Here is a 26614-nt window from a genome sequence, read left to right on the forward strand (position 1 = left end):
TTTACATACATTCTAATTTCTCTCGATGTTTGTTCCATAGCTGGAGGGCCTGCTGATTTATCACAGACTCAGGTCAAAAAAAAAAAAAAAAAAGAAGGGTTAATCAGCTGTATTCATTCAGGTGTAAAACAGCGAGGTAAGTTTTAATATATGCCTGCCACATACATCAGTTTTATCAGATACAATTAGCCATGCAGAGTCTCCCTATTTATTACTAATTATACATGCGTTTAATTTATGCTGAATATGTTAAACAAGTCGTTAGTTCACACCCCAGTGTCACCGAATAAATCTACGTCTAATTCCACTTTTTTTTTTCCTCTTTTAATTTTATTCTATAAATGTGAAGGAGGAGGAGGCAGACTTTACAATTTACACCTCACCTTCAGACTCTCCTTTTATACTTGTTTAATTGGCCGGAATTGTAAATCTTTTAAGGAATAACCTAAAGGTGTATTCTGGATGAATATATTACATCAAGTAGGATAACTAAACACATTGGGTTCCAAAGGGTGTTGATTAGCAATGGATGCAGTAATCAATCAATAATGGAGTCCCAACATGCATGTATAATGATGATTAAGTACACAGCATATATGCAGGCCTGGTTTTTAACTTGATGAAAGGAAAACACTGGCAAATTGTTTTGTCCAGTACTAAACAGTTGGTTCCTGTCAAAATACTATTTTGTGCATGACAGTGTCCTTGTCCTGCTGCCGATGTCCAGTCTTGACATGCTGTCTTTCCTGCATACAATCCAACAAGAAGGCGATAAAGTATTCATTTGAGCATCTAAACTTTCTATAAAACACAGGACAAAGTATTCATTTGAGCATCTAAACTTTCTATAAAACACAGGACAAAGTATTCATTTGAGAATCTAAACTTTCTATAAAACACAGGACAAAGTATTCATTTGAACATCTAAACTTTCTATAAAACACAGGACAAAGTATTCATTTGAGCATCTAAACTTTCTATAAAACACAGGACAAAGTATTCATTTGAGCATCTAAACTTTCTATAAAACACAGGACAAAGTATTCATTTGAGCATCTACACTTTCTATAAAACACAGGACAAAGTATTCATTTGAGCATCTTAACTTTCTATAAAACACAGGACAAAGTATTCATTTAAGCATCTAAACTTTCTATAAAACACAGGACAAAGTATTCATTTGAGCATCTACACTTTCTATAAAACACAGGACGAAGTATTCATTTGAGCTTCTTAACTTTCTATAAAACACAGGACAAAGTATTCATTTGAGCATCTTAACTTTCTATAAAACACAGGACAAAGTATTCATTTGAGCATCTAAACTTTCTATAAAACACAGGACAAAGTATTCATTTGAGCATCTAAACTTTCTATAAAACACAGGACAAAGTATTCATTTGAGCATCTTAACTTTGTGTGAAACACACAACAAATTATTCATTTGAGCACCTAAACTTTGTATCAAACACACAGCAAATTATTTATTTGAGCATCTAAACTTTGTGTGAAACACACAACAAATTATTCATTTGAGCACCTTAACTTTGTATCAAACACAGCACAAAGTACTGTTATGAAAACCTTCACTTACACAACAAATACATGTAGGACAAAGTACTGTTTTGAACATGTTAATCTTATACAATACATTGTTGCAGAAACCTAAACCTTTAGGTAGGACAAAATACTGATTTGGACACAAGAGTTATATGTACAATCATGTCAGACTGTTCGTGTAATAATTTCTTATCACTGATTCCTCACCTGAATCTGTCACATATGATGGTGGCTGTGCAGAAACAGCCCTTTCTGTGAAAATTATGTATTTCAAACCCTGTTTAGACATTTTCCCTCACATGACATCAAAAGGTTTAGCGTTGCTAGATGTTCCTTTTCCCTAGTCACTAACTCCGCTCACGATTTACATGTTTGCCGACAGCAATTTCATGGCTGAGTGACTCCGTCATGCACTCTGGCTCCCAGCCCTGTGTTATGACTGGTCATGTGACTGGTGAGCCCAGGGGACAATCTCACCTTTGGTAGGTAAATGTCAATCAGGGTCACGGAGATCTGCCCTACACCTGTGATTTAACCCTTTGAAGTTAAGAAGTTAGATGTTGACCAGGTTAAAAAAAAAACAAAAAAAAAAACACAGCTCAAAGCGGAATAGGTCCAGGTAAGTCAGTGGTGGCCTAGAGATTTTACAGCGCTTCTGTTCTCAGGATATGTCAAATTTTTTTATTTTCATTTATTTATTTGATTGGCGTTTTACACTGCACTGAAAAAAATTTCACAGCTGCCAGCATTAAGGTTCGAGGAAACTGGGCAGAGCCCAGCGGAAACCCACGGCCATCTGTAGATTGCTGACAGACCTTCCCATGTATGGCCGTAGAGGAAGCCAGCAAGAGATGGACACACAACGACTTCATTGGTGGAAGGCTCCTAGGCCGCTGGCATGCTAACCGCCACATTGCCATGGGGGCGCCCACCTCCAGCCCACCCCCTTTTTACAAAGAAAGATAAAAAAAATATATATATAAAACTACCTACCAAGAAACCTCTAAAACTCATTTCTTTTCTCCATGTTAAGCTTGAGAATATTTTCAGCAGAATCCGTATCATTACAGTTTACCATAAACAAAATTGAGCAACTTAATGACAAGACCTCAGCTGCAACAAAGTTCATAAAAACATTAAACTGAGCAACATACTGACCAAGGCCTTAACTTTGAACAATTTTTTAAGGTTAAAAAATCCATACAGGTAATATGAAATCAACTAGACGAACTCAGTTTCTATGAGGTGCTCTGGTAGCTGTGAGAACCTCAGTCCTTGCGCTTTATACATGTACCTTCACATACTTTATATGTCATACCCTCAGATCAAACCATACAGCTGCAGAATGAGGCTACAAGCAAAATGAGGATACTTTAACACAAGAGTTACCTACCCTCAATATAGGCTTCCACCTGACTGAATCTAGGTCATAACCCAGTTTTGGGTTGTGTTTTTTTTCCTTCAGGGAAAATCTGGGGATGTTTAAGATAGGTGATGGGGGTTTAGGCTTCTGGCCGGCTGCAGCTGTGGGAGCCTGTGAAAACATATGTGCCCAAGCCAAGCTGGGGTTTGGGGGAGGAGGGGGCCAGGGAGGGGGCTACAGGAGGCAAAAAGTGAGACAGATCTTTTCGACTACCACACTAGCGACACATCACCCGCTTAAGGTACTGAATGTAATGACCAATAGTGCTTGTATTTAACCTAAAGTATGGTACATATAAAACTGCACTTTCAGGAATGCATAAAATTATACTTTTGATTTATTTATTTATTTATAAGGGCTGGTGTTTTACACTAAACTGAAGAACATTTCACTTATACGACAGTGGTCAGCATTATGGTGGAAGGAAACCAAGCAGAGCCCACGACCATCCGCAAGATGCTGTCAGACCTTTCCAAGATGAGGTATGACTGAAGATCAAGTCAGCCTGAGCTGGACTATACATTTGATGCCAGTATTTAGTCTTCTGATAAGAAATTAAGCAACTTCAAAGAAAAAACTTGGAAGGCAGATGAATCAACCAAAGTCAAAGAAAGTGAATAACTTCAAAAGTGCTCTAAAACTTAAGGTGGAATACAACATTCAGTTTTTCAGGAACTGACGTTCAGCAGTAATTCTGGGTTTCTCAATTTTGTCCACGGCCAGGAGACCTTTCACCCAGGTGTAAAAGCCTGTTATAATGTTAACATTTATTCCACTGAGGTGTTGAAATGCTAGTGGTGAGATATTGCCATAATCACTGATTCATTCATTGGCTCAAAAACCTAGTCAGGAAATATTTTTTAAGTTGGATCAGGACATAGTGGCAAAATCTTCCAGCTTTTCGCATTATTAAAAAAGTTACAACTTTATTACTACTTGGTTAAGGCCATTGTCCTTGTCAGGCTGCTTACTGGAACCATGCTGTTCCGGGATTGTTGCTAGAATGGCGACTAAAATTGTAACAAAACACAAGACATTAATAATACAGGAATTCTGTTTTCAGAAGACACATTCTTCTTGCTACAGCGATTTTGCACTAAAACTCATTTCCATGTTTACTGATGACCATGTCTACGATTGTTTTCAGATTTACACTAAATACAGAACTTCCAAACAATAACCCAATAGGCTGCTATATAATGGTTATAGCCAGTGAATTCTTATCTCCCTGACCACGACCAGGGAAGATATTTTACGACTGCCAAGTGTGAGGGTACAGTTTGACATGAAATCCTAGTTGGTGACAGTGGAGTTAAAAAAAGAAGACTGTAAGACACTTTCAGGGTTATATGTGCATGTAGACTACAATGCTTAACTGTGGTCACTTAAAAGTGCATATATTGTTAAAAACTTTCAATTTTGTAATTATCACCCATGTTTCCACCAAGGTTTACTCTAGATAATTTCTGACCTGTGAGCACTGCTTCACCCTAGACCACAGCCAAACTGAAGCCATCACCTGAGAAACATGGGGCCCACTAGCAAACGTCAGACTAAAGGGGCCCAAGGTTGACAGCATGCTCCTTGCTCAGAGCGCTCTGGTCTCAGCTCCCCAGCAAAAGTGGCTACAAGCCTTCCTGATCTGCTCAAATCTTCAATGCTTGTCCATAGACTCCCCAGCAGAGCCCCTCATACACCCCAGGAGAACCCCACATACTCCCCAGCAGAGCCCCTCATACTCCCCAGCAGAGCCCCTCTGTCACCCCAGCAGAGCCCCTCATACTCCCCAGCCGAGCCCCTCATACTCCCCAGCAGAGCTCAGTGGCCTTATCTCAGCAGTAACTGTAGCTACAAGCCCTCCTGCTCCCCTGGCATCTTCGCAGGCTGTCCTCAGATGGGCAAGGCTGTGTTTTTCATTTTCACCCTAAACAGAAACCAGCTGCCAAGTTGCCTCATGACACACACCAGCTACCAAACCATACCCAAAAATACTAACAACCATCCTGCTCAAGTGAATCTCACAAACACACATAAGGGATCATCCCTCCTTACCAAAACATCTTTAAGTATTAGGCACATGTTCATGCACAGTTCTTATAGACATATATGTACATGTCAGATCATTTTGGTTTCAATAACCATTTATGTGAGGGGCCAAGTATATACACGTAATATAAACATGTACCTGTATGCTGTTTATTAGGGCAGCTATTTGGGATTACAGCACAGTTGGTTCTATGAGGTGTTCTAGCAGAGGTCAAAGTGTTTGGTCATTCATTTTTTTGCATTTCATCAAATTACATGAACGTACAAACATGGATATGAATTTATTTCACATTTCTTTAAATCATACTGGATGACCCCAATTTTTGTTGATGTCATCACTCTCCTGAGCTCAAAAACAATCAACGATTCTGACCACCTGGATAGGATGGGCTGCATTTTTGAAGTACAAATGCATTAAAGCTTGTGACCACATATCTGCCTTTTTTCCTTGGCTTCATGGTTGTCACAAATGTTTTACTGATATCATGTTGTCACAAATGTTTTACTGATATCATGTTGTCACAAATGTTTTACTGATATCATGCTGTCACAAATGTTTTACTGATATCATGCTGTCACAAATGTTTTACTGATATCATGTTGTCACAAATGTTTTAATGATATGTTGATCTGGTTTAAGTTCCCTGAGTAGACCACACCCCTTCACAATTTTGCATACACCGAACAAATTTTGTGACCTGAAGTTGAAAAAGCGAAAGCTGGGCCCATGTTAATCAAACACCTTTAAGGTTTAAGTGAAAAATTCAACCACAGCTACAATTAAAATGTTTTCTGGTAGGATTTCCCAACTCTGTACACTGATTCTTTACTACAGAATTATGCACCAACCACACAGTTCTTTCCTGTTCTCAGGCTGGCTTTATAAGACTTGACAATTTATTATTTACCTTGATTCTTCCACCTTTTCTAGCACCACATTTGAACCATTCTCAGACAACTACTCTATGATGTGCACACAACTAATCTGCACAGTTTTACCAAGGCTGTATCTTTAGTGATACAAATACAAACAATTTCAGCATTATTTTCATGAAAATTGTATGTCAGAACTCCACTGAAATAAGTGCTTTAGAGGTCTGAACATTTACAGTAAGTCTTATGTTGCTTGAAAAATATGGGGGTAGGAATCAAAAACACAGGTTAAATGCTCAAGGGATTCAACAGTCCTGAATGAGTGAGTGAGTGTTTGGGGTTTTACATCGAACTTATCAATTTTTTAGTCATATGAGGACAAAGGAATCCTTAGAGTGCCTGTAATGTGCCTCCTTGTTGCAGGACGGATTTCCACCGCTCTTTTATCTAGTGCTACTTCACTGAGACGCCTTACCGAAGGCAAGTAAGCCGCCCGCCCGAGTCATTATACTGATAAGGATTGACCAGTAGTTGCACTATCCCCTTCATGCTCAACGCCACACTGGATAAATGCTCAAGGACTTCAACAGTCACGAGAATCTATTACTGGAACCAGCAGCATGGCCCTAACCACGGCTACGTTAATACCTGATCTCAAATGATATCTATGCTGTATACATGCAAATAAACAGTTTTCCGAGAACAGCCCTAATCAGGTACAGATGAATGAACAATGGTGCAGTTGGAATATGGGACTTGTTGAACAGAACCGACAGGTGTGGCCTTTGTCAACATCGTTAGCATCAGGTAACAGTTCTGATGACAAAGCTTTCTTAACCCCTGAGATACGCATACAATGCAAGAAAATCACAAATTATGTAACGCAAAGCTAGAAGTAAGACAGCTTGTTATCATATTGCAAACATTAAATGTCAAAACCATGCAACACACCCAAGTCACAAGAGTGAGTTGTGAGCCAAAATAAAAAGACACTTGAGTCCCTAAAGCATTTTAGACGCCTACAGCCAATTAACCTAATGCTAGCACAATGCAACAATGATGCATTTTCCTGCCTACATTTCATGATCCAAAAAAAAAACAATCAGCTGGATAAACTATGTTGCACAACACTAGGGTTCACTTTTCAAACCCTTGTCCAATTTCAGAAATATTTTTGTAAATCCAAGTTACAGGAATCTGTATTCCTGTAAAGAAACAATTAAAAAAAAAAGAATATGTTTAAGTGATCAGTAATATACGTACAAGCAAAGATTTACCTCTAATACAGTTTAGATTTTATCACTTATTTGCCCTCAGAAAATACACTTCAGTTCGGAAATAAAGCCAACGGTGACAGCTGTCAAAGCAACCCTGTGTTGTTTCTGTTTTTTTTTGATAACCCTGCATACGTGAGGCAAAGCTGGTCTCACTAAGCTGGCTAATTTATCAATGACGCCATTTCTGAACATTTTTGGAACATATGCATAAAAAGTGGGGTAATTTAGACGTATAAAATATGCCAAAAAAGAGAAAATTTTAAATTTTGGCCTAACTACAGTATCTTCTCTTTTTTAGAAAAGCATAATCTCGATTCTAGAGTCCCTTTTCACAAACAAATACCATAATAGTTTAACTTTTTCACATATTATGGCGCCATCTGGGGTTAGGCAACTTCAAAGATTCACAAAAAGTACTATCTTCTGCATCTACACAGAATAACGCCTTCAGAATATGCTTAAATAAACATCTTACAAACATGCAAAAAAATGTTGAAAAACAACAGTATCTATGTCTAAAGCTTCTAAAGCTTGGATTTTGGTAACAAATAAATTACGCTTAACGCCCCTATATCAGAAATGTGTTCTTCAGAACATGACATTCCATCACTAGCAAAGGCTTGGCTTCCAATAAGACTTAAACAAGACTGAGGAGTTTGAAAACCAGGGGAAAAACGAGGGATCAACAGCCAAATCGGATCAGCTCAATGACATTCTCAGACAGGCCTTTCCATTTTCCTATTATATCAATTGAGGGGCAGGCATTAATACTTCCCCCGATGGCTGATATCGCTCAATCTTCATCAGGCGACACACAGAAACCAGCCTCAATCTAGTGTACAAAACGCCAACAGGCAATCATAACCATAACAAAAAAAAAAAAAAAACATCGGCGTAAAAACAAAAATGACAAGAAAACGATGCGTCAAGTAAAAATTTTTCTGGAATGTAGGGTAAAATATGAGTCGAAAAAGATTAGAGATGGGCTTGTAAAGCATGTCTGTGATCGGCGTAATCAGTTCATTTCCTGAGAGTCTTCGCCTCACGGAAATCCCCTAACCAGATTTCCCCGCTCCATTATCCAATGTAGTGGCGTTCTGTTTAGTGTCAGCCAGCCCACAAAGGTCCAATTTGAGGCGATTCTCGGGTACGACCTGTCCCCATGTCTGGGGTGGTTGCGGCGACAAATGGCCACATTCAGCGCATTGCCATCTGCCCTGTATCAGAAGCCCCCCCTTCCACCCCACCACTGCCACTGTGTTCTCTAACAAGCCGCTTTACGGCCAGGCCGCGCTCCTAAGGACCTCCTCCTATCTCCCCAATAAAGTGGATTTGTCCAAATTAGATTTAGAAACAGTTAGGGTCTTTATTCAGCCGCCAAGGTAGCGGACCGACATACAAACACCCGAGAGAGACCAACAGGAAATTACCCCTGCCCATTCCGCTTAGACCTCTTTCGGCCCTTTTTCCGTTCGGTCAAAGAGAGTTGGGCAGGGGGCGCCATTTGATGCCGACTCCCATGAGACTGAGCCTAATAGAGCAGTGGCTAGACGTGGTATTACTGCCAGGAAAGACAGACAGAGGGCGACGCTGGTCACCGGTTAACACCCGTTCACATGATCAAACTCACTTTCTGCTTATTCTCGTAGCTGTTTCCATTCACCACAAAATTGGCTGCAAAGTTGCGTCGCATGGCATTTCGCCATAATCTGTCACTTAATCACCCAGTTATATGGCGTTTATTTTGAGAAAGTGGAGAGACTGTAAAATGCACTTTCTAAACAACCAACTTGTATTTCTTGAAACTCTAAAGCTGACCATTCAAGCTAAAAGAAATGAACATTGGAACTCCTACATAAAGTATTTCCAGCACATCTTCAACCTTTTATAAGAATTATCCTCACGTCAGCACATCTTCAACCTTTTCCAAAAATTATCCTCACGTCAGCATATCTTCAACCTTTTACAAGAATTATTCTCATGTCAGCACATCTTCAACCTTTTACAAAAATCATCCTCATGTCAGCACATCTTCAACCTTTTACAAGAATTATTCTCATGTCAGCACATCTTCAACCTTTTACAAAAATTATCCTCAGGTCAGCACATCTTCAACCTTTTACAAGAATTATTCTCATGTCAGCACATCTTCAACCTTTTACAAAAATTATTCTCAGGTCAGCACATCTTCAACCTTTTACAAGAATTATCCTCATGTCAGCACATCTTCAACCTTTTACAAAAATTATCCTCATGTCAGCACATCTTCAACCTTTACAACAATTATCCTCACGTCAGCACATCTTCAACCTTTTACAAAAATTATTCTCAGGTCAGCACATCTTCAACCTTTTACAAAAATTATCCTCACGTCAGCACATCTTCAACCTTTCACAAAAATTATCCTCATGTCAACACATCTTCAACCTTTTACAAAAATTATCCTAACGTCAGCACATCTTCAACCTTTTACAAAAATTATCCTCATGTCAGCACATCTTCAACCTTTTACAAAAATTATCCTCATGTCAGCACATCTTCAACCTTTTACAAAAATTATCCTCATGTCAGCACATCTTCAACCTTTTACAAGAATTATTCTCATGTTGCATATCCAATTGATGACCTAGAGATTATTGGGTTGTTTTGTTGTACACAAGTACTGGCAATCTCTGACCTTCTAATCCATGACCAATCAGAAGTACAATTAATATGGGGTCAAATCCATGTACATCCAGTTTAAAAAAAAAAAAAAAAAAAAATTAAATAACGTTTTGTGCAGAGAATCAAAAGTAGTTCAACATGTTATAAAGCTCCTGCTAATTATTTGTCACATCTTTTTTTCTTTTCATTTTCCCCCGGAAATTTTGAACGATCCCGGCGGTAATTGTACAGAATGCAAAGGCTCTTGTCTATTAAGTAGCTATTGATTTGTCGTTCTTTTTCTTTAGCCATTTGTTCACAGACCTCCGTCATCGCATCAGTTATGTTTGGCCTATCACTCGTCTCAAATTACACGCTCGTTGTTCGCCACATCCCTTGTTTTCCATCGACCATCAATAATTTTTCTGCAGAGATCACAAACGAGTCCACCGCCAGAGTTAATCGTCTCTGGCTAGATTGTAATCAAGTCCTGCTGCCGTTCACTGCGGTGTCAACTTTCCGCCAGGCAAACAAGAAAACAATCATGGGCTCTTTCCTACTCTGTCCCTAAATCACTGAGAGAATGAAAGTGGGGGTGAGGCAGGGGAGGGCAGTGTGGACACAACCCTTTACCAATCTCAACTGACAAGATTTTCCCTGCCATTTAAATGCATGCACCCATTTACTACATGATCTACAACATCAATGTTATCAGGCATATATCACTATAAAGCCATTTCACAAAACTATCCGATGTATAGAACTTTTCTTAACACCTATCCAGTGTTAAAATGCTGCACTTGAATGTATTGTAATTCTTCAGTCTTTGTGCATGTTCACAAGGTGTTTATTCAAGCATATTCTGAAGGTATCAATCTGTGTAGATTGATATTACACCTTTTTTTATTTGAAGCCCTAAAACTGGTCAATCTAACCAATGTAGGTTTGCTTCCAAAACTAACTTTAAAATGCGCATAAACTGCACTGAAAGTTGCTCATACGTGAAAAGTTTGAGGAATCAGGAGTTACGGTACAAGGTACCAAAACAATGAAGCTTGTTTCCTGAACTCAAAATGTCCAAGAGACCACCTCATTACTCAAGTGCTAGAAAACTGCCACAGATTATTTGCAATGACTAGCTGACCTCAGACAGTAAACACAAGGCTTAACACTTTTGTTGTTGTTGTAAGATAGCTTTCAAGCATTTTCCACAGTTACTCTCAATAAAGACTTCTGAAAGGCCACAGAATTCTTGCTGAGATTACTTGCAATAACTTGAGGCCATCATAGAAAACGAAGGCTGGACAGTTTTAATCTTGTTGCTGTAAGAAAGCAATCATGCTTTTTACATGGGTGTTGTACAGACTTACATGTATAATAGAATTCTGAAAGATGGTGTACTTGAGACTTTTTCCTACTTCCGTCATAATACTTGGCTAGTACCACTTCTCCGTCTCACAAGAAAAACCCTGTCATACTAATCAACACTCGTAATCTGAGAAAACAATGTGGCCGACAGCACCAAACAACCTAAAGCATGCATAACCTACCCCAAAACACAGTGGGACTGACATGAAAAAAAAAAAAAAAAAAAAAAAAAAACTGTAAAAGAAACGAAATGGCCATGTGAGTTGTCCCCAGAACTAATTACATGGACAAGACAAAACGCAATGATGCTAACTCCCAGGCAATAGTCAATGCATTTAATCAATTTTCTCTCTGAGTACCAAGGGCAAGAGCTAGGCTAGCCAGATGAGCCTAGGGGGTACAGTGTGATTCCTTTCCTATAAGTAAGTGCGGCAGGGTCATACAATGCGCTATCCTCCAGACACTGTATGAAGACATCTGGTTGGCACACTGGTCACCCTCATCCTCAGCACTGAGGTTTGTATATACATTTGAGCAAGAGCACAATGACCATGTCCGGCACCAAATTCTATTGTAACTGTTTGGTACAGGACAAATTCGTCATGTATATAACATTTTAATCATTTTAATAATATGAAAAGCTGGAAGATTGCTGCTATTACGTCCTGCAGCAACTTTACCAAAATTATCTCCAAGCTTGCATATATATCAGAGAATAAGGATATGCATGAACTTGGAGGACGACCCAAATTCCTCAACCTTTTCACATATAAAAGAGCAACTTTCAGAGCAATTATGCATATTTTTCATTTCATTTTGGAGACAAAACTACATTGGTTGGAATGGCCAGTTTCAAGGCTTCAAAAAAAAGTATAATTTTGTCAATCAACACAGAATAATGCCTTCAGTATATGCTTGAATAAACACCTTCCAAACATGCGAAAAAACTGAAGAATTACAGTACATTGTATTTGATTACGTGGTGTTTATTGACATGCACAAGAATTTTTAACTTTTCATAACTCATGAGGGTGGGGTTTACTGGTGGTGGAGCTTTGTCATATACCCAACCCATCCCATCACTTTAAGCTGCAGTCCAAAAAATGAGAGCTAGAATCAAACATGACCTTAAAGGTCAAGCGCCTGATAACTGCAGGGGGCGAGAGCTTTAACCAATCGAGTTAGAGAGGCTCCCTCCCCAAGCAGCTGATATTCAGCTGAGACGTCATAAAAATTATCAGAAAGCACACTGGTCTAAAATATGACCAAACTTGTATGGAAAAATGGGCCCTTCTTGTAGCATGAGTAGGAGGTTTGAGTAGGTATATTTTAAAAGGTTAACAGCCAATCAAATGTGCTCAGGTCTGTCATGGAAACTCTGTAAGCAGGTAGGACTGTAAAGCTACAACATATCGCCATTTATGAACAGCTGGTCAGGTTCCCAACATGGCTGGACAGTTCAAGTAATTCACCACTGGTCACCTCACTGCACACCATCTAAACAATGGGCTGATCCACAAACAAAACCTCTCAATGTGTTCTAAAAATGGAAGCAGCCAGTCATGAAGTCAAAGAATGGCCCATTACAGAGTGCAAGGGTAGAAGGGATATTACTACTGTATCTATTACTATGTAAAAAGGCCCACATACACATACACTGTTAACATACCCAAGAGTTTTGCAAAGATGCAGTATATGTACAACAAAATATAACAATGGTACAGTAATAGTTACAAAACAAAAACTGTACGACAATTGGAGAGTTACAAAAAAAAAAAAAGGCATGTGGCTTTGTGAAACTGGGCACAGCAGCCTACTTTGAACATAAATGTAGCTTTGACATTTTAAAAAACATGTAAGTCTGTAGACTCACCATTTATGAGTCTACACACCAACAATATGAGAGGTGTGAGGGGAATAATCAAACATAGACTATGGCGACAACACCATGTTTCGGGTTTATAGACTGAGAAAAAAAGAAATATAAGGTTATTCTGGGGTCCTTCAGAGACTGCCAAGTTCAGACAGCCATCTGGGGGCCATATGTACCCCAGTTACCCTGTGTCCCAAGAGGTGCATGAACAAGCCTTGGCTTAACAAACCACAGACTGCACTCACAACTATCAGCACAAACCTGCTGTATTATGCCTAACTTTGATCAGATTTTTCAACACTCATACTTACTTTTAATCAATAATGATCAACACTGATTGAAGCACTTATGTCTTCACAGCATGATCTACTTGTAAACCCCGTAATACAACCTGTTACTTTATGTTTCTATTCTGTACTCTTCTGTATAACTGCAAACTTTCTGTCCCTCGGAAAATGATCACAAACAAACTTAACGACTGTAATTCATCTCAAGTTAGCCTCTTTTCAAGTGACAAATTTTCCTTGATTCTAGCTAATTCATCCACCTTATAGGGCCACTGTAGAGTATTTTGTGAAGTTTGATTAATTTCTTGTGAAGTGTTGGCATGAAAAGTATCATTTTAATAGTGAATCTGACTGATGTCGAATACAGATTTTTATATATATTTATTTATTGGTGAAGACTCACATCAAATATTTCAAATATGAATCACACAACTGGTTAGAACCAAATAGTTCATCCAATGAAAAGCTTGCTATATATTTCATTTTATTGTGTTTTTTTTGGGGGGGGGTCAGTTAATTTTTACGTGTATTTCTATGCCCCTTGTGAGGCTGTTTGTGCAGTCTAAAAGTGCCTGAAGACCACTTGTCTTTTACCTATAGGGTTGCATATCTGGGTGCATAACAGGTGGGAAAGCTTGTTGGAAACTTGCCAAAGGCCGATGGTTTCTTCCACGCATAAAAATGACCATAAAATAAGTGAAAGAGACATTTGGGTGTGGCAACACTAATGAAATAAATAAATAAATAATGTGGATACATATGCAACCGGCAGGAAAGCTAAATGTCGTCACAGAACAGTCTAACAATGGAAATGGCTTGGGTTTTGGGTATTGCTGTGGTACCAAGAGGTTAGGTTTGTGTTTTATGATGGCAACTATCAGCGGCTGTCTACCACCAAGCTGCTGATGAGTAGACAGTGACCGTCACATCTGCCATGTAACACAGATTACAAACCTGCCAGACATCATGAATAGCAGGTGCCCCTAGACTCTCTCACAGTGCTACCAGCTGTCATTCTTGTCTACATGTGGAGTAGTGGAGGTCTGGCCAGAGACTCTGGTTGAGCGTAAAGGACAGGGCTTTTCCTCAGACCAGATAAGGACTATATATGTGATATCAGGCCTCATATGACACAGACCAGCTGCATAGTAGTAGACTATTCTAATATTACCGGGATCGCAGTCTCGGGCAGCACTCAGTGCTCCATCAATATCCTATCTCGCCTACAAAACAGCTGACAATTTCAACTTCCCAGCATTAAAGGCGGGATAAACCCAGCTTAAATGTACGAGTAAGGTAAAAGGTCTAAAATGCCATCCCAAAAAAGGAGCAAACAAATATCACAAAATAGTATCTTTTTTATGATACCAGATAAACTAGCATTTCTGCAGTAGAATACAATTTTACCTCCTGAACAGACCTTAAAACACCTTTCTAAAATTAACAGAGTTTTCAGAATGATGTAATATGTGCATCTGTAGTCACGGGCAGAAATTCAGGTGAACTACCACGCTTGTGACAGCGAAAACAAACTCATAAAAAGTATTTGTCCCTGGGGAATACCCAAGCTACCTGTATATCGCTTGCTGATATCACAGGTTTTATTTGCTGATATCACAGGTTTTATTTGTTGATATCACAGATTTTATCATGTCAAGGAGAAGTATCAGGATTTTCTTCACAGACGACATGTATTTCCACACGCAGCTGGGTACACTGACTTCTCTCTCTAACAAACCACAACACATGTACTTCATCTACTGGATCAGTGGTAAAGTCTATGCTCACAAACTGCTCACATAACCTGAAATCTCTACGATCTTGACCAAAGCCAAGACACAGTGCATGTTTTGGTATATGTGAAGATTGTTTTCTGAACTAGACAGGTTCTGGACTGGACAAGAATTTTTGTGAAAAAATCATTATTTTGGGGAAAAGCTAGCATGAGCTGGACAGAACTCAAGATATCGCTTTGGTTCTTGGGTCATTGCGCTGCGCTTGTACTCTAACACTGAGCATTGAGTGCTCAGATTTAACAATTGTCCTTTACCAGGTACAATGTACCAAACAAAAGACCTTACTTAAAGCTGCCGGCAAATCAAGGAGAGCTAGATTCGAACTCGCAGCCTCACTGGTGAGACATGAGCAGCACTTCAGAAAACTGAGCCTGCCAGGCCCTGCACTTTATCGTAATACCTTTTTATTCTGCTGGGCAGTGTAGCTGCAGTGATGAGTCGGGTGCGGACGCAACTGTCACGGGGAATGAAGGGTATGCATGTCTGCTTTACTCCTCAGTGGAGCCAAAATTCACAACCAAGAACATTGATCTGTGTGCAACAGATGGCTGGAGGCGGTTATTAACACAGGTAAATCCCCAACAACAAAAGAAAGTCTTCTAAACCAGCTATAGGTAACTCTGGCAATGAGTCATACCAGGGGTGTTTTGGAATTATTACAAGTACAAATGAGTCTGAGATCACTAACACACACAGGTAAATCCACAACACAAGCTCAACATCTACCAAATAAGTTCCAAACAGGTAGCTCTGGCAATAATTGATTTCAAAAGCGAGTTTAGGTCGATCATAAATACATGTACAGGCTAGTTTGAAATGAACAACAGAGAGAGATAAATCAGACGGTAATTTTTACAAACCAGCTACCTGTACTGGTATATGTAACTGCTCTGCTAATCACCGATTTCAAATGCGGGTTCAGATTGATGACAAATGTAAGCCATTTCGAAATGAACTACAAAAAGGTAAATCAGAAAGTTGCCCAAACCTACTACAGGTAAACAACCGATTTTCAAGAGAGTTTACGTTGATCACAAACACAGGTAAGTCTGAAATGAACCAACAAAATCAGGTAAATTCACAACAGAGGAAAAAAAATGTCATACACCATTCACAGGTAACACTGGCACGGGCTAACTTCAGGTACGAGATAAGAATTTCAAACGAGTTAGCAATCAACTCGGTGTAACAGCTAAACCACCCTCAAGATGGACAAGCATTCTTACATACAATATCATACATTATGTACATGTACTGTTCAACTCGAGGGAGATTTTATATGTCAAACCATCCTAAGCCAATAGATGCTAAGTTTGTTGGTACAATCTGGGAAGATTTTTAAGCTCACTAAGATATCTGATCTCCTCGCCCTTCCCACCAGACCCCAAAAAAATAAAACAAAAAGTTCTTCTTCCTTCCTTCCTTCACTTCAGAATTAGTAAGTAAGAAGAAATTTGTCAGCTAGAACACAGAACAGATGTTTACTCAGCTCATAGCATGTCAAAACCCTGCTCTAACAAGAGCACTAATCATGAAGGGGGGTGGAGGCATAGTGGGGAAGGGGGGCTTCAGGGAGAAGAACTGAGAAGGCAGATCTGTCAGCACCTCGCACCTTCAATCAGCATTCCTAGCTTTGGCACATTTCACTCTATTTTATCCACATTATCACTTTTGTTGCCACTGAGCAGTTTAACCAAGCTGAGCTGAGCTGTCCCTTCTGCCAACCATTACACACACACACAAATTTCTCCTTACTCATTTCTTTTTTATCACTGCTGCCCTCCACACCAACCCCCTCCCCTCCCCCCTTTTTTTCCTTCCCTCTCTCTCTTTTTATTTTCATTGCGCGAGTCTCTAGACCACACACAGGCTGGGTTCAATACCTGCTGATCTCGTTAGCCAACTACCACACACACGCACGATGCACCACCACGCTTTTTCTCCCACTCTGAGAAACTATGACAGTGGAGCATCGTGATTGCTTAACTTGCCTACTAGAGCTGCCCTGACAGATAGGAAGATCTTTACTTCTGCAAACTGATCTATCTGGGCAATTTTTCTGACATAACAAACTGAACAGCATTACATCAGAATCTCCAAAGCCCAGCAAATAGAAACAAAAGATAATGCTGACTTCAGATATAATGCAGACTTCGGATATACGTGTAATCCAGACTTCGGATGTATGTGTAATGCCGACTTCGGATATATGTGTAATGCAGACTTCGGATATATGTGTAATGTAGACTCCAGATATAATGCAGACTTCGGATATACGTGTAATGCAGACTTCGGATATAATGAGGGCTTCCTAATGCCTCAGCTTCACCTGATACCCTGTACATAAAACCACTTCTCATGTGTTCACTTTGAAGTTTATTAATTCTTAAAAAAAAAATATTTTTCTTTTCTTTTTTAGTTCAAAAAAAAAAGAAATAAATAAAAATCAACCAAAAAAATCATTGCTAAATGTACATGCAGGAATGAGAGTTTTGACGAAACTCCAGAGTTAATTCTGTTTTAATGCAGGGATGTCTACCAAACCCAAACTCTGACAGACTCGCTCCTCAAGCTTGCGAAATTCATCACCCATGCAATTTGTCTCGGCTGACAACTGTAATTTGTTGGGTAAATATGAGAGCACATGTTGATTCTATCATCTATGTTTTCTATATAAACCAGGACACTAGTGTACACTCCCAGCCAACTAACAGCTAGGAGAGGCAAAAGAAACTATACATGTACACTCCCAGAGTGAACAACAGTTACGATATGAATCGCAAGATGTGAAATAGACGTAACCTAATTCTTCCACCTTTTCGACTGCTTCGGCAGCAAATATTTTGAAACATTCTGGGAGAACTCTAGGGTGAAAACAAATAATTTGCACAGTTTTATGAAGCTTTAATCTTTAATGACACAAACTGCATTGTCTGCATAAATTCCACTGGGCCAAAAAGTGCTTTAGTGGTTGAAAAGACTGAAAATTAACAGCACGTAAAATAACTGTTAATTTCTGGATGTACAATTCAAGAATTCTGTGCATGTTTACAACAAGAACATGTGCTCAGCCACCCTCTCAATGAACATCACTGAAATATGAGACTTTCTAGCCAGCTTAAACATCCTCATGGGGAGCTTGAAATTTCTCTTAACTCCTCTTCCCACAAACTGACAGGACAAAATGGGACACAATAATACATACACGTAAACATACAGTAAATTACCTAAAAATTCACTCCAAAAGGGGCATATTTTAGAGGCAAACACATGTATTTATAATATTTATTTTTGGTGCTGAACAATGCATTTTTCCAGCAGGATATCTCTTTCCCTTCTGAACCAACCAGAAAACACATTTCTCAGAACTCACATAATCAATTAAAATTTGCATCATGGACAAAGTTTTATGTCATTTACTGTAATTAATCTGTCACAACTCGACAGAAAAAGTGTGTTCTTCATACCTCGACATTGAAATGAAATTGACGCATTTGAGTATAATTCAAAAACAAGCTTACCTGGTCTCACACCCGGGTACATATTATCCATGTTATGGGGCCCGTTCTTCATGGGCTGATTTCCGCCTACTGGTGGAGAAAACATCTGAAATATGAATAAGTAAAATCAGACAAAGTGTTCACGATATCTGTTTGTTGCTCTTTTTGAAAACTGAACTAATAAGATGGTAGTTGGGTTAAAGGCAAAGAAATCACTAGTATGAAATATATGTCAGATAAAAGAACACCAAATACAGTCCAGGAAAATAGGTTGATTTAATTTTTTTTAGAATATTTTTCGAGCTAAGAAATGCATTTGAAACCATGGATTCTACTGTGTCTTCTTCTGACCACGTTTGGGACCAGTGACGTCTCAACGGCTTTTTTATGCCACCCTCTCAGTCTTCCATGTATTGCACATGACAAATGTCTAGAAACTTCATAAACAAGAAATATAGATAATCAATACTACAAATTTTAGCTTGCTTGAAAACTGAAATTACCCAGAACTTACAGAGATTGGTATAAGCTTTCTTTTACAAGCAATTAAAGAAGATCTGTGAAGTTATGAATCGCCCTATCTAAGCTTGCTACACATAGACTAGCACAATAGCAGCAATGTTTCAGTCTCTTGTCATGGGAAGAGGGTATACATAGATTTATGGGAGAAGTTTCCAGCAAATTTCATATCAGGTGGGAAGAGAAGACCTTCCCACATGTTTTGACTTTTAAAACTGAAGTACACTGGAAACATAAACTTCTCCTGTATAAGCATCAAGGATGCTGAGAATGTCTTTCTGCGACAGAACCTATCTAAGGCATTTCGGAACTTCATACAGTCCAGTCAAATAAAACTTTCAAAAAAAAAAAAAAGACAAAAGAAAAAATATACTCTTTACACTGACATTGTTACAAGGAAAAGAGATGTTGACATCTTTGATGAATCATTCCTTCTCATGCATAAAATGTTGATATTTTATAATCCCTTCCAAATTGCCATAAAAATGACGGAAAATTGTGGGTGATTAACGCTTTCAACGTGAAAAGGGAATAGAACAAATCATCATTCACATCTGACCCTCAATTTAAATGAATTATTAACGATATTGGTGGTTTTTCAACATCCCCCCCCCTTTTTTTTCCCAGCACAGCAGAAATTTCCACTACACGAATTCTGTGCAATGACAAGAAATGAATTGTTGAATTATTTAACAATATGCGGGCATCACATACATGTATCAGTCCATTTACATCTAACATTTTCCAAAATACCCCTCTCATGACACCATGGGCCACATCCAGATTTCTAAAACTCTTTTCCAGAACGGGTAACCACCAGCAACAAGAGCATCCTATTTCAGTACAGTAGGTTGTGTAGGTATGAAGTACACTGGTTGACCTCTAGAGCGGTAACCTCCCCCTTTCCAAATCCCAGGTTTTACAAATGCCTTGGAATGAATATCCTTCCGCCTGAGACACATTTCCTTCCCCCGAACCCACAACTACCTAAGGATCTTCCCCTTACTGATCCTGTTAGCCACCCACTGTTGTGTCTTAAACCTCTGACTTTTTTCCAAAAGTTATACTATACAAATGGCCATAAGAGCATCGCAAACCACTTGTTGGAATCTACAAGCGTTCTGTCAAAGGCCTGAGTGTGGAACATGCAGCTTTTGCCCTATTTTGAATATTATCACTAATGAAAATAATACTGAATTATACTCTAAATTAAAAATCTGTCGTGTTGGTCAAGCATTTCTGGTTTACAGTTCTAGCATGTTGTACCACTCTGCCAGCAACCAGAACCCTCCCATTCTATTGTTGCATGTCCACAGAGTAGTCACTATTATATGCTGAACCACCTCACAGTCATGTCATATGAATGCAAACACTTAGTCCTGCACAACTCCCACACAACATTCTTTGGGACACTCTCAACACAAAAAGTCTACACAATATTCCCCCCCCCCCACCCCACCCAAAAAAACTCCCTCTCTCTCTCCTAAAATAGACCTGACCACAAGTCCACTTCTTGTTACCCTAGAGGTGAGATATTCTAAAAATTACACACTAGCGGCCACATGTGGTGGAAATGTTTTTTTTCTTTTTGTTTGTTTGTTTGTTGATCTTAAAACAAATACAGGCATTTGAAGAGTGCAACCTTTCCAACCACCAAAGCACTTCTTTCAGTGGAATTTATGCACACATTTATCATGACAATGACGTCAAAAAATGATTTGCATGTGTCAAATTAAGATGCAAGGTTGATAAAACTGTACAGATTATCATTCTACACCCCATACTTCTACAAAATACTGGTTGCAGTGGCAGTTGAAAAGGTTGAAGAATTAGGGTAACTAAAATGGCTCTAATGATACTGACCTGAACAATCTAGTGGTCAAACAAGACGACTGTACATGTTCTTATATTTACTTGTATACACGTACACACACTGCTAGTGTCTGATGAAAAGTTCCTATCTGCCACAGGGTGTACATGCGCACCTGTAGATGTAAGCAGCATGTCCCTACTCTGATCTGTCTTTCTTCGTAAGGAAAAGAGTACAGGTAAGAACAAAATATTTGTGACATCATATTCAGGTACAACTTTTTGCAAATTCTACACTGCACTTCCTTTGGTATGTTGTACAGAAATTCCCAAACAGAAGTTTGACTGACTACGACTGAACTTTATGAAATAGGGGTGAAGCCTTAACATCGCTAAATGTACTCAGAGCAAGCTAAAAAGTAATTCTGCAGTGCAAAGACCGAACTACCTGCAATTCCTGAGGACATTGTATCATACTCATATTTTTCGTCATTACGAAAGATAGATTATGTCTCAACGCAACTTCAGAAACACCGTGGCCATATTGTGGTGACTTTGCTATTACGACGCTCAACGTTACAGAACTAAGAAGGTAAATCAACGCCTACACTTTTTAAAGTTCTGTGACTCCAACCCCCCACCCCCCGCCGAGATTGCACAGGGCAACGAAAAGACAAAAGCTGATTGGCTGCTGTAAGTCGTAGTATCTGTCACCTCGCAGACTTTTGTCTCACAGGAGCGAAAGTCACGTCTGCAGAGTATCAATCTCTCACAGGTCGTTGCAGCTGTTTACCGAGCATGCCCACCTCAATAGCCCCACAGGCCACGCCCCTTCTGGCGATTATCCTCAAGACAACAAAACCCTGAGACCTTTTTCACCTTTGCACAAACAAAACCTCAGTTTTTTTTCTCTCGCTGACCCAGTTGTGAAAAAAAATGTAAACTGGACATGCAAACCAGTGGACAGACTTCATGGCTCAGTTGATAGTTTGTGACCGATTTGTCCTGCATTATTCACTTCTTGCATACATGTAAACAATTGATATTGGAGCACACAAGTCTAGCCCTGGAGGAAAACACACAACACCATGTATATGCAGACACAGTTATGTGTGAGGGTGGAGGAAACAGTTTGCCTTGCGGGAAACCCCTACACACCACACCCAGGCATATACAGTGACAGTGTTTCAGGGAAACCAGGCTGGCCCTGAAGAAAACCGGGCTGGCAATAGAGGAGACCAAGGCTGTCGACAGAGGAAACTAGGCTGGATAGAGAGGAGACAAGGCTGGGGACAGAGGAAACTAGGCTGGATATAGAGGAGACTAGACTGGATATAGAGGAGACTAGACTGGATATAGAGGAGACTAGACTTGCCCTGGAGGAAACTAGGGTGGCTCTTGATGAAACAAGCCTGGCCCTGAAGGAAACTACTGGCCATGGAAGGATCCTCAGCACCACCACATGTCAATTTTTTTTATCCACATTTGCCCTAAAATCTGCTTGAAAAAAGTGCATTTTAGAGATAAATGAATGTAATAAATTACTCCTTTCTGTCCTGAAACAGGTCTTTCCAGTAAGTACAACGAAAACAAACCTCAAAATTAAATTTTTTTTCTTTTAACCAATAAAACTTTCTGAATCAAGCAAAATGAAAACCTTAGTCAAGAATGAAATTTTAGGTGAAATACAGTACCATTAGTGTTTGAATCTAAGAAGAGCAAGACAAGTGACTAAGAATGGTAGGACCCAAAGTTATGTCCGTTTATCATACACTGTCGTGACAAAACCTTTTTCAATTCATTGTTCATAATTAATTGTAAAGTCTGGGTTATGAACATCCCTGAGGCAAAGAGATTAAGGAAAAAACAAAATTATGTTAACAAAGCTTGGAGAAGTCGTATGTGACCGGACCCTCACATTAATCATCAAAGACTTCACTTTGTTCCTCAAGGCAGATCTTTTGGCTTTCAATGCCTTGCTCAAGATTGCTTATTGATTCACTGTACTTGCACTAAATTTTGTTCATGACCAAGTTACTTATTCTGCTCTACTGACACAAGATTAACAAAAGAAGATGTACTCACTGCACTGAAGTCCAGGAGATCACTGAGTTCTTTGTCGGTCCCAATGTTCATCCTGCCTCCAACCACTGGCCGCGACACTCCAGACCTGACAGACAGACAAACAGATAGCCATAAGCAACATACATACACTGGAATACACATGTATGCCAAGACCATCTGCAGGTAACTGGCAGACCTTCTCAGGTACAAACATTGTTATATGATGGCATTCAGCTTGGGGAAAACCAGTGTGTCCAAGGTAAACCACTGACCTTGAGCAAGTTACTGATGACCTTTCAAACATGTGACTTACATATGCGCACCATGCTGGTGGAGGAGAAGATGTCTAGAATAAAAGTTAGACTACGCAACCAGCCACAACAGCACCTGTGACTGCTTATCGTCTCCTTGGAGGATCTACGCTCTTTTATTTCTCTGATAGCATCGGGAAAAACTTGGGACACTAGGTAAGGTTTTGTTTTTTTGTTTTTTTGGATGTTCTCATGGATTTCCGTAACAAAGTTTAGAACACTGTTCTCACTGAACAGTTCTTTCATCGCTGAGAAAGTATCACTGGACTTGCACAGTACACTTGATTTTTTTTTTTTTTTTTTGATTGGTGTTTTACGCCGTACTCAAGAATATTTCACTTATACGACGGCGGCCAGCATTATGGTGGCTGGAAACCGGGCAGAGTCCACAACCATCTGCAGATTGCTGGCAGACCTTCCCACGTACGGCCGGCGAGGAAGCCAGCATAAGCTGGTCTTGAACTCAGAGCGACCGCATTGGTGAGAGGCTTCTGGGTCTCTACGCTGCGCTAGCGCGCTAACCGACTGAGCCACGGAGGCCCCCCACAGTACACTTGTACCAGACCAGTAAGTGTAACAAAAAATTTTAATGATGGCCTCATGGGTTCAGGAACACACTATAGTCTTGTTCTCACTGAAAAGTTCAATCAGTCCTGTACAGTTTATGTATCCCTGCACCTACACAGTAGTTACATACAACTTTTTCCACAGACTGCCTCGTGAATTCAGAGGCTTAGTACTGCATAGTTTGTTGTCTATGTACAGTTCATTCATCACAGTACATGTTAATTATCACTGGGCTTGCACAGGTACCCTGACCAGAGTTCTCAATGAACAGTTCATTCATCGCTGAACCAGTAACGTATCGCTGGACTTTCAGAGTGACAAATGTTTGTCACCAGAAAGCCCAACAAAGACTTTTTCATAGGCCTCCTGGCTGCAGGAAGACAGCATAATGTTGTTCTTGATGAACAGTTCATTCACTGCAGTACAGATATTGCTGGACATCGCACAGTACAAACGTACCATGATCAGAAGCACAACAGAGACTTTTTAAGGACTGTCTCATGGGTTCAGAAACAGTTTTGTTCTCAATGAACAGTTCATTTATCAGTGTACAGGTTACGTATCACTGGACTTGCACAGTTCCTACATGTACATGACCAAAAGCTCCCAGTCTTTCCCAATGTATACAGAAGCTAATCCCTCTGTGACGAAAGCCAAAAACGAACACTTAAAACCAAGGAGCCCAAGAATTTAAATTTAACGGGTTTAAATGGTTAAATCCTAAAATGTACACAGAATAAGCAGGCATGGAATTGTGCCAATTTCATTTTGACGGACACAGCGTTCTAATCTTGTCAAGTAAACTTTGAAGAGGAAGACTACTGACTTACATATCCTAAAAAACTGTGGTTGTTCTGTTTTTTTCCGTGTGTATGTGTGTGTGCCTGCTGAAAGGGTTTCCCGAAGCAGTAGCTGATTGTACAGTTTTTAATTCTAATCAACACACTTTAAAATTTTTTACTTATTTATATGACTGGTGTTAAAGAACAAAAAAAAAAAAAAGACAGACCTGTCAAAAATCCTGGAATGGTCTAATTATTGCAAAATTTAGTTTAGTTCAGAGTTGATCTACATAAACTCACCACACATGTATGAAAAATGTATACAATATTATGAGCTGAGTTTGTGGAACTTTAGTTCCAAATGGAGACTTTGAATCATGCAAACATTCATAATTTCAAAGACCTAAATCATTATTTGGTGTACTTTATCTACTTCCATGTTGCATACACAGAATCTAATATTGTGAGCTTTCTTTATAAAACTACGTTAGCTGCAGAATTTGGCTAAACTCTTAAATATAAAATATCGCAAGATTAATAAATCTTCATTTGTATTTCTACAGACACTTCTAGAATTGTATTATGGGCCCGAGCGAAATGCTCATAACTAAGCTTGCCTAGTTCACCATAAAATCAAGAAATCACCACCTGTTTATGTTAAGACAATTCTGGAACTTCAGGGGTCTCTAGCACAAAGCGACTGTAGCCCGAGTTGAGTGTAAGCACCATGGAAACATATGTTTTTGACATGTGTCGCAATAGTAGTTTACAATCAGCTTAGCCTACGACTTTGACTTCACTACAACAGCCTAGCCTAACCCCCTATTTTTAGAGCATTTACATCAGTGTTGCTTGCAGCAGGGAGATGGCTGCACGCTGCGTCGAATGCAGGAGGTGACAGAGACTTAGGCATCTCCAGCCTTTAATCCCTGCGTACCCTGACAAACAAGGCTGTGTGCATGGGCCTTAAGCTCCACCAGGAGACCTCAGCAATAAAGGAGGGTTTGTTCTCCAGCAGTGGTCGGGCCAAAAAGACACAGCCACTTCCACACACCCTGGTCCACCTTTGGGGGCAGGCCTACCTTCTCTTCACAATCCCCACCCCCCCCCCACCCGCCAAACCCCCAACCTGACCCTTTCAACACACACCACACAGGTTCTTTACACTTCAGACATGTGCAGGGCTTTCAAAACAAGCAAGTCTTCAGCAGAATTGCACTGTCTACTCTTTTTCAGTGTTCTTATAACCCCAAAATTTAAGGTTGAGTTGTTAAGGACTTTGGGGGGTTAATTAACTGAACATCCAAGGACTTAAACACCTGCACAACACAGAATTCCTCAAATACAAATATCCACCTGTAAGAAGACAGACTAACAAGACCCCTATCATACACTTCTCCTAGGAGGGGAACTGTGACAATACTTTTCATTCAATATGAGATACTTAATGATAGAGAACAAAATCAGGGATTTCTGCTGTTAGTGTTCAGTGCTTTTACAGCCTGGGGTTTTTATGTGTATATTCCTGGAATTTCCAGAGCCTGGAATTTATATGCATATATTCATGGACATTTCGGGGCCTGGAATTTTTATGTGTGTATTCATGGACTTTTCGGGACCTGGAATTTTTATGTGTGTATTCATGGACTTTTCGGGGCCTGGAATTTTTATGTGTGTATTCATGGACTTTTCGGGGCCTGGAATTTTTATGTGTATATTCATGGAATTTCCACAGCCTGGAATTATTATGAGGAAAGTATACCTCACACTCATAATTTTGTCATTTTTATCATTTCTGAATTAAATTCTGAACATTTCTTGAATGCTTTTTTGTACAAATAAGAAAAATTCCTCCAAACAGAGGACAAAACAGAGGTTAAATGAATGGTCCATGCTGGAAAATATGATGTCAAAAA

General features: G+C 39.5%; 1 protein-coding gene across 11 annotated transcripts in view; it reads right to left on the reverse strand.

The window, feature by feature from the left end:
- The window catches only part of LOC135462775 (transcription factor 12-like), a 123077-nt gene that overhangs the window by 80317 nt on the left and 16146 nt on the right, over positions 1–26614 (reverse strand). For all 11 annotated transcript variants that reach the window (XM_064740030.1, XM_064740027.1, XM_064740031.1 and 8 more), the window contains exons 2-3: positions 23060–23144; positions 18668–18752 (exon numbers count right to left, since the gene is read on the reverse strand). In XM_064740030.1, coding sequence (XP_064596100.1) covers positions 18668–18752; positions 23060–23144 — 170 coding nt within the window. The remainder of the gene's footprint in view (positions 1–18667; positions 18753–23059; positions 23145–26614) is intronic.

This window comes from Liolophura sinensis, chromosome 2 (assembly GCF_032854445.1).
Source record: "Liolophura sinensis isolate JHLJ2023 chromosome 2, CUHK_Ljap_v2, whole genome shotgun sequence".
Classification (NCBI taxonomy): domain Eukaryota; kingdom Metazoa; phylum Mollusca; class Polyplacophora; order Chitonida; family Chitonidae; genus Liolophura; species Liolophura sinensis.